At 35.5% G+C, this 10,138-nt stretch overlaps 1 protein-coding gene across 1 annotated transcript; it reads right to left on the reverse strand.

Moving 5' to 3' along the window:
• Positions 1 to 431: 431 nt before the first annotated feature.
• LOC143462946 (kremen protein 1-like) lies at positions 432 to 9,225 on the reverse strand. Its single transcript, XM_076961263.1, has 8 exons — positions 9,059 to 9,225; positions 4,657 to 4,810; positions 4,453 to 4,541; positions 3,902 to 4,249; positions 3,380 to 3,757; positions 3,234 to 3,293; positions 2,361 to 2,420; positions 432 to 1,077 (listed from the first exon to the last, which is right to left on the reverse strand). Exons 1-8 carry the CDS (start codon positions 9,159 to 9,161, stop codon positions 863 to 865), a joined length of 1,407 nt encoding a protein of 468 aa, XP_076817378.1. The 5' UTR covers positions 9,162 to 9,225; the 3' UTR covers positions 432 to 862.
• Between the last annotated feature and the right edge of the window lie 913 nt (positions 9,226 to 10,138).

The following is a 10,138-nucleotide window of genomic DNA, read 5'->3' on the forward strand; positions in this document are numbered from 1 at the left end:
GTTAGACTTGACAACTTTTGGATGGAATTTTATTGTTTGGTTCTAATACGAATAGATTCGGGATTCGTTCGTGTCGACCTTCATGACATTCGGGTTCGCACGAACCCGAATAATCTTCCTCGTGGCACATCCCTAGCATTTTGCTTTTCATTTTACTTTCATTTCTCTTCAATAATAGTTAACATTTCGATTTTAACTTAAAATTTGATTTTGATTGCAATTTTACTTTTATTTTTATTTCGAACTTAGGCTACATAATCTATTTTGAAGGAACAATATTGCATTCGAACTTGTTTTAATTTGACTTCCTATTTTTTTAATTTTTGGCAAAAGTTGAATTGGCACTCGTAGTCCATCAAACTAGCTTACATTTATGCCTATAATCAAATGAAAAAAGAGTGAAGCTTTTATACAAATAATTTGCATATACATTTGTAGATGTTGATCGTTTTAATTAACAATCTGTCTTTTCAGCTTGTTCAGAAAGATCAACAAAACGAGGTAGCAAAAGAGACAACACTATTTCCACAGGTGAAATACTTGAAGGCTATTAGTACAGAAAAAAACTAATAAAACTTACAATTAATGATCATCGATTACGAGTTGATTAGCAAATGTATAATTACAAACCTATAAAAGTTTGCAAGTTTTTAAATAATAAACCATAACAAACAAGAAACAATAACATATATACAAAATTTAGACAATAGAAATTGCCATAAGTAAAATAAAATTTCATTCTGGATCAAAACTTTTTCTGACGCTTTTATTGTAACGATAGAGCCTTGGCTACTGTCCATAACGTATATTTTGTATTTTTTTACACGAAATAATAATTCCAAAAAGATATAGGAAGCAATCTCTAGCACACAGTAACAGCTTTTATATCATCATTTCTGAAAGATACCGGGTTGCTGAAGGAAGATGGTTTTGTATCAAACACTTTCTTTGTACCAGAACGTTTTGTCAAAACCGTAATTATGATTAAGATTGTGATTATAATAAATCCTACTATAATCCCCGCAATGACAGAGCTCAGACCTGTCCCATCAATCACGATAGCAGATCCTGATGAATCTGTACAATGAATATTTGATTAAATTACTATTATATGACGTTGAAAGTACATTGCAAAAAATTTAATATAAAAGTGACTATTTCACCTTCAACGTACATATAATTGTATACATGATTTAAGTCACACAGTCCTTTGTTAGAAATGGACGGTTTCGCGGCAAGGCCTATCTGCGGAGAAAGGGTATATCCAAACAGTAGACTTAAGCTGTTTGGGGTTCAATTCAAGTTGGATTCAGATTAGGGAGTAGCTTTTGGTTAAGTTTAGCTTCCTTTGACATTTAAATAACAGGTGTAAAGGTAACTGTGAAAGATAGTTTCGAACGTTCGATTTTTCCAGCGAAATAGTGACCGCCGTTTATTATTATCACGGTATACAAACTAAGTTTTGACTTTATCAGCTGTACGTAGTACTTGTTTCTATTAATACTTCAGTGAAATTAATTCGGCGTATTGTGAAATGAAGACAGATCTACATTAATAAAAGCTAAGACAATCATTGCAGATGACATTACAGTAAAAGCATATAATTTTATTAATGTTCAACGTTACATCATTATAAAGTCGTTTATTAATATTGCAAAACTCATTTAGTCTAGTAGGCTGCTGTAGGAGCTTATGGTTACAAATGTGTAGAAAGAAAGTTTTGTTGTGAAACTAAGGTAAACAGTCTTGCAACTAGATTTAAATGTGAAAAGCACAGAAGTTAAATTCGTCTCGTTGTATGCTTAGTGTGCATGCTAAACATAAATTTGTTTAACTATCCGTTTTAACAAATTATTTATCCGTATTTAACATACTACTCAATCCGTTTTAGCTAATTTAAAGATTGAGAATGAGCCCATAGTCAAGTTCTTAATCGCTCGGTAAACGTAATGATGCGAGTTCGAATTTCACCTTGTAGAGATGTCGTAAAAAGCTCACTCGCCACTGCCGAGGGTGCAAGAATATGAGTAGACAGAAAACCGTAGGTAAAAATAGAGTGAGAAAAACAAACTAGCGCCACTCTGTATTGCAATCAGTGCCGTTGGTTGAAGACATTATTGAGATCCTTAACTTATCTCCTACGTTTGGATTCAAGCATGGGAACCACCTTTTTATCTTAACAAATGTGGACGAAGATGATGATGACTGAGATATTTTTGCAAAAAGTTAATTTTTACCAAAGGCAATCTCTAAGAGATATGATGCAGACTATTTTGGTGTAATTGCATTAATTTTTAACGCTTCCATGTAGGCTACTTAACGGATAAAACAAACAAAATCATTGAATCTGAATGACATACCGGTAGCTTGTGATCCACGAGTTGGAGTCATTGTAGTATCTCTCCAACTGATCGAAACATCTACAAATTCAGCAGAGTTAGCAAATTAAAACAGAACGTTGGCTATGCATGGATTATTCTGTGGTAATAGGATAAATTAAAACAACGTATTCACAGATATTGGCCATCACTCTGACACTCTTTTTCCTACGCCTATTGAGGAAGACGGTCTGAACTCGCTTCGAACTTCTGGAAACGATCAAGCACGTGTTTTCTTTTCAAACAACAATAATGATAGAGCAAAACGACTGCGTTTGACACGTTTACTTGCGGTTTGTCTAGCCATGCCGAGAAGTAATATGTCTTCGAGCAAAATCGAGTTATTTGTTGAAGTATTAAGTGGATAAAGACGCCACTAGTCGATGTTACGCGGTTGTAATATAAAAGTGTTATTCGATGAGCACGTTTTAGCTTCACTTTGATGTACATCGATTTTCGACCCATCCTATTCTTTGAAAAATGCTTAAAGCATTATTAGACATGGCAAGCTTTGCTACTTTACTTATAATAATGAGGGGTTTAAAAAAGCGGAACGTGTATAACGATTATGGAAACGTTTGTGTCCGTATTTTGGCACGCATATCAACACTTTGCTCCATGAGATTACATAATTATATATAATATAAAGTGTCTAAAAATTTGATATGCTTCTGTAACAAAATAGGCCCGATAAAATGTAGTTCTTCGAAAAAAAAAATTTTCAGCTATTCAAAGATGTATTATTGTGATTTATGCGTTTTTGCTCGCCAAATATAGTACTTGACAGGTGATTTTACTTTCAAGTTCGCGATAAAAGCTTTTTCAACTATGTCGGAAATTCAGTTGATAACTCACCATTTCCATAGTTGGCAGTAGCATTTTCTTGGTTTGGTTTAGTCTTTGTTGCGTTTTCCACTGAATAATAATACATTTTACAGAGTAATTACACATATATAATACAATGATTAATTTAATTTCAAAGTGTTTGAATACTTTCTTACCCCGAAATTGAAGAACAAATCCTCCATTGAGCACGTTTTTATCATCTGTTATGAAGTGGACAAATATGTATGTAACATTTTGCAGTGAAATGATAAGATCATTAGGAACCGTGCCACCATGCACCGCAGCTACAAGATGGGGTTTACTACTCGCAAAGTATTGGAAGGTGAAAAAAGACAGTTTCTCCTGCAATTTGTCTAGCTCGAAGTAGATAAATGAAAAAACAACAGTATGTTTTGAGCGCTGATGCATGACGCGGTGAGGTAAAAACACTTTCCACGAACAGGTATGATTGACATAGGCTCCGGGCCAACTGGGAGAATAAATAGTTCCATGTTCTACCTTCCAAAACTGAGTGCCGCACATGCCAGCTTTAGCTATAAAAACGCGTAATTTTTATGTTGATGTTAATATCGATAAAACAGGAAAGAATCTAAGTTTTTGGAGCATTTACTACAGCATTTCAGGGAATAAGCTATACAAATTATATTATTACATTGATTAACAGCTACTTATCTTACTGTCGTATACAGCCATGGCCCTCACACCGCCGCACGAACGCCCTGGATCGTTGACACAATGTGTAGCACGGCAATCTTTTTCTGGCAGTTTATTTAGTCTATTTGCCAACACTGCATCTCTTTCCATTTCGTTAGCCCAGCTTCCGCAGTAGCAGGAACGATCGCCAGCTAAACCGGCGGAAATGTATTTGAGTTTACGACAAAACCCTAGACAATTTTCTATTCTTTTGTCTGCGTTATACTGAATGCTTTCATTGCCATTCAAAATGTATTGGCTTCCAGAGAGAGCAGTATGATTCAAATTGCTCAGTACGGCAGGAATCCTGTAGCAACCAGCATAAGCAGGGCCTGCAAAGCACACTATAGTTGTAGAAATTAGTTTTTATTATTTTACTCACTTCTCATTTTTACTTTTGTGCGTATACTCTCAATATACAGGTATATACTGTACTTTTATAATTATACACTTCAGACCATACTAAATTTTAAGGTTTTTTTTCTTGCACTATACCTTGTTGACGATACGCAAAGAATAGGCTAATATTACCTACTTTTGCAATTGGGAATATCGCATAACGATGACACCAATTTATTTCCCTTTCGGATGAAACACCATGGAAAGATACTGTTATTTGAATTCCTGCAAATATTTCAGTGTTGGTTACGTTTCTGATGCATAACCTAATTATATACGGCCATTAGAAAACAATTTACAATTATCTAAGCAGTACACGTTTTATAAGAAACATAAAGACCTGCAATAATTTTCGGGTAATGTTATAAATTCACTCATTCCGGTCTCGCTCCACTTCACGCATGATGTAAGTCGAACCGGATTTAGCAACGACGACTCTATATGTGATTGAGTTCCAAGGTAGTCTGCTCCATTTGCCGTGTAGCACTCTGTATCTTCAATTAAAAAAATTTCATTTGGTACAAATTAAGCAAAATCGTACATGTTGGACACCCTTTAAAATTGCTGTTTTTTGCGGAGCTGTATAATGTGCACGCCATATCATTAAAAGAGAGCATGGCGATCGCGGAACTGAAGTTACCAATATTACCGAATAAAATACCCAAAATTTCTGCAAGAACATTCATGAATAAACTAAGTTATTGAGTCACTCCATGTGGATGATAAATTTAATGAATCAACTTGAATAGTTGACTTAACAACAACTTAATTTCTCTTTAACGCGTCTATTGCCCTCTGATTTAACGGCCTATATATGTAATTGTTATTGGTACAATTTTAGATAAATACGGTATTTACGCCTGGCGTTTTAGACACAAGTTGTCTTAAAGTAGAGCAAAACATCTCTCATATACTGTTTATCACAATTCATATTACCAGCGACCTTTTGAAAACAACATACTACATTCAATAAGCTGGTCATATGTAACGGAATCGAATTAGTTTCTCTGGTAATCGGGCATGTAAATAAAGGTAAAGACCGTTATAAACTTGATGTCAGTCCGACTTCTTTTTTACGGATGATAGAGTTGTAAAGTATTAAGCAATTTTGGTGAAAGGACCACCAAACTTTATTTGTTGATGTATGTATTTTATATCAGGTGAATATTGCTGTTTACCGCATCGGTATAAAATAAACATAAGCAGATTTTTTGTGTCTTACAAATTCTACATTTTGCGTCGTCAACAAAAATAATGTTTTGTGGTTCTTTACACATGACTAGTGCTTAAGAAATTTTACTTGTCCAATTGGTTGTCTAAATTGGCCAATTTGGAGCATACCGCCGAATCATATAAAACCTTTCAGATTTTTCCGTGTTAAGTAAGTTTTTAAGATAACAAGATGACACCGCAAAATCCTGTTCATGCCTTTGACATGTTTAATAAATTATGATTATAGCCGTGGTTTTGTAACTGACGCTCACCAACATCATTAATTACGAACTGTCGGTTATAATTTACATTTTAGTATTGGTCATACTTGACAAAGAATTAAAAAAAGCTTTCGCTTTGTGTGCGATCACAAAAATATGATTCGTGCAACACATTATTTTCGTGGTGTATATATGTACTTTATGCAGCTTTCCTCATGAAATTAGACCTTGATGCATGTCGTTGCAGCGGCGCTTTGCAAACAATGGTATACAGTCGAATCCGCTTAATTCGGACACCGGATAACCCGGACAACCGCTTTATTCGGCCAAAATGCTCGGGAACGGAACAAAATTAAAAATTGAACGTAAAAAAACTCCTGTTAATTCGGACGATTCTCCGCTTAATTCGGACACAGGTTCGCAATTCCATCGTTAGGTTATGACACAATAAACAATACTTCGTTCGTTTTAAGACAAGATTCAATTGCATTATGAGTGATTATGGTGAAACAATGACGATCCATGCAGTAACAATCGACAATGAACTCATATAACGCCGTGCCAGCTTCATAGTCGCTTTTACTTCGGTACAATTGCGTCCATCTTATAGGACAAAATTGTACAGAAAAGTTTATCAGAAAAAGTGAAATTGCTCACTAAAGTAAACGAAGATGTTTTATGCGATCAGTGCCAGTTACTGCAGTATAGCGCAGCTGCAATTCATTTATTACGCAACACTACAGTATTTTAAATGCGTTTTTTGCCTTTATGCATGACCATGAAACGAACAATTGATTTTCCGCTTAATTCGGACAAAGCCGTTTCTCCGCTTAATTCGGCCAAAAGTGAGCGGAACCAAAGTGTCCGAATTAAGCGGAGTCGACTGTATTTGAAATAAAATTAATTCTTTCTGAAACCTTGTTTGAGGTATGTATATAGTAGCCAATGCAAAATTTTATGTTGTACAAGTCATTGCTTTGTCGAGCAACATTTTACTAACTACGATAAAAACAATTGGGCATATAGCTATAACGCTGTGGTTCTCAGACTTACAGTGACCGTCAAAAGGGGTGGCTCCCTGGTCACCAATAAAAAATGTACGTTGTTGGTTGCGAAAGAACTTTCACTTCACTACTGCGTGTGTCGTAGCCTTCACGCCGTTAATTTTCCGCAGCAAGTACGAGCACAAAACGTGAGAAACTTGTGCCACCCTTTGCCTTGTCTTTCCCTACTACTACTACACTATACCTCACTAATGTGGCATCCTTTCATTTGGCTATAACGACTTTATGTATATTGTATAGTACAAAAGGACTGCCTTGCTTCGTCTTGTTTAGTATGATTACCTTAGACGCATTTGTTTAGCAGGAAAATGCCGCGAGAAAGATTAATTATTCGGGTTCGTGCGAATTCAAGTATCATGTATTCATGTTACATGTCGACACAAACGAATCTCGAATTTATTCGTATCGGCGCCAAACAATATAATTTCATCCAAAAGTTGCCAAATCTTGCTCGTAACATGGCGTAATTGCAAAAGATTGCTTGCTTTTAAAAAGCAATGCTTATATGGCAATTGAAAACGTGAAACGATTCCGTAAATGAATTTTATTGTAAGAAAATCTGACATTACTCTGGCCCAGCCACCAAATCTATAAACCTCATTTCTAACCCAAATATATAGATTAATGGGTGAAAATAATTGTGACAGTGCAATGGAAACCTAAATAAAAGCACTGTCTTGACAGGGTGCAGTGCAAATTTAAATCAATGAAGTTGAGTTCAAAGTGTCTCAAGATCAAACAAACCAAACAAGTCCAAATTTGAATTTGCGAAAATCTTTCAAACAAAATGTCGAATCATGGTATTGTTGACCAAATCTTATTAATGAGTCACAAGTGTAATTAAATTTATTTTAATAATTTAAAAATCAGTGACAAAATATAATTAACAGGCATCATTTGTACATACAATGTGTTTTAACAACATTGTAGCTTCACAACACACTTGTTAACATATCAAGCACTTTTTACGGACTGTGTTTCCCCCATAGTATTGTAAGTTACTTCAGCTTCGCAAAACTTATGACTGATTGTTAATTAATCCAACCAATTTCCTACAGTAGTCAACACTTTTCGTCTTTGAGCGCGGCATTCATTGAACTGGTAACATGAAAGCCTACGTGTCCTAAAACGAGATTATTATTAGGTGCGCTTTGACTATATAACGATTATGAAGTTATCCACACGAAAGACGTGCTTGCTTTCCCTTTGTAGAAGTTATTGAGCCATGCAAAACGTGTCCTATTTGCAGATAGGCTCTAAAGCAGGGGTGGCCAACCAGTCAGAGACGAAGAGCCTCATTCTATACTGTTTTAACCGCAAAGAGCCACATCATACACCTTATCATTTATGACGTTTTTTCTTATTACGTCATAATAGTGCATGAAATATTGTTTCAGTTGGATCATCTTTATTCTGGGTCGAAATCTATCATTATTTAGCAAATATCAATTGAACATTAGCCAGTACAGATTACTTTTCTGTTTATCTGCCTAAAATGGGTAAAATGTGCTCTCTTTCGAAGGTTCAATATGAACGAAAGAGCCGCATAATACCAGGCAAAGAGCCGCGGGTTAGCCAGTCCTGCTCTAAAGGATGTGGTAACCATATATTTTAAGAAATAGCAATTTGTATCTGTGATGGTTATGAAAGACGTATTTGATTTTGCTGCGTTTGTTCATTTAAAATAAAACAAGTCACACTCCATTTTGTAATTGGTCCGAATAATTGTGAAGAATTACAACGAATTTACGACGGAAGTAGGTGCTGCCGCAAGGCAAAAGACCGCAGGGTTGTGCAAGCGTCACTTCACTGAATAATTTGACTAACAAAATTAGAAATGTCAGTCTGTAGACAGGGCCGATGAGGAGAGAATTAAATATAAATTTTGTTTAACCCAAGAGAGCACATGTAAAATAACACTGAATAACATCAACATTGATCATTCACTACCGTAATGCAGGTCCTACATGCCTTGATTAAACCTTCATATGCCACAGTAGAGAACACTTTTCATGCGGGTTTACAGATTACACTATTAAAGACATTCATATATCGCCGTAGACAAACTGCCGATTAACAATAGACTTTTCAAGAAGTTTCCAGCTTTTCGGTAAGCAGCAGCTTTTGCGCTAATGTAAGAAGCTACAGCGTTTAACAAGTTATAAAAGCATCGTAATAAAACCAAACGTATGAGGTTCGAATTATACTGATTCATGTACAATCTACACATAAATTATCAGCTTACCACTTTGCGTTGAAATACAATGCATCGGCAAAAGAAGAAAAAAACAGATGAAAAGCCACCAATCAAAAACTTGAGAATCATAAATTTTCAAGAATCCATTCATTTCGGAAAAAAATCTTCAAGTTCAATTTTTACATCAAAACTTTAAGAAAAGTTGTTTTAAACTAAAGCCTAAATGAAAAATATATTGCAATGAAGCACACAAAACTTTCATTCTAGAATCAAGGTATACTGATACATCGTTTGTAACATAGCGGAAAAACTCCACTTAGCTGTTCTGTCCTGTCGGCTATGTAGTATAGTTACATCCATGCAATATCACACGCGCGGTTGACACGTGCGCAAGCATTTAAAAAAGTGGGCCTAATTGATTTCGCAGTCTTGACTTTGCATTATCTGCTCAGTGCACATCCTTGGTACACTAGAGCAAGTGCTAGCACAGTCTTATTCACATTCAAATTGGGAAAGTTTTTCAATTATTTGTGAGCTGTTCTACATTCAAACTGTCTAACAGATATTGTTTGGATGTTTATCGTGTAGAATGTGTCTGAAAGTGATACCATCAAGTGTTATTATCTTGTTCTGAAACTTTGACCTTCATATAGACCTATTTTGAAACTGTGACAAACAACTAATATTACAGGCGTTTCTTTTTGGCACGGTGTTGACACAAACTTATGACTTCACCAGCTTTAGTCGGTCGTTAACCTTGCTCGTATAGCTAAACGCCCAACCACAGGCGATTATTTCTCACAATAATATATTCCCACTACTTTACAGTGATGCCGGCTAGTCGAACGACAGAAGTCACTGTAATCTACAGAAACGTTGGTGTGCAGCATACGTAGTGGTTTGTTCTCTGAATTATGGTATGTAGGTTATAGCAGTCATTGATTTCACCTTTCCCGACAACAATTCAGTTAATTCTAATGTCAGATAAACTTAGCTATGCTTTGCACCTGCGGTCACCAACCCGATCTGCGGACGACTGGTGGTCCTTAAGAGAGCTTTGGTGGTTTGCAGGACATTGTGACTATCTGTTACTGTTATGTTTATTATTAAAAATTAAACAAAAGCACC

Source organism: Clavelina lepadiformis, chromosome 6 (assembly GCF_947623445.1).
Source record: "Clavelina lepadiformis chromosome 6, kaClaLepa1.1, whole genome shotgun sequence".
Classification (NCBI taxonomy): domain Eukaryota; kingdom Metazoa; phylum Chordata; class Ascidiacea; order Aplousobranchia; family Clavelinidae; genus Clavelina; species Clavelina lepadiformis.

Coding starts and splice junctions, on each gene's coding strand:
- LOC143462946 (XM_076961263.1), bottom strand. CDS start 9,161: ATGAATGGATTCTTGAAAATTTATGATTCTCAAGTTTTTGATTGGTGG. Junction 4,811..9,058: donor TTGTATTTCAACGCAAAGTG/GTAAGCTGATAA, acceptor TTTTAATTGAAG/ATACAGAGTGCTACACGGCA. Junction 4,250..4,452: donor CGATATTCCCAATTGCAAAA/GTAGGTAATATT, acceptor TGTGCTTTGCAG/GCCCTGCTTATGCTGGTTGC.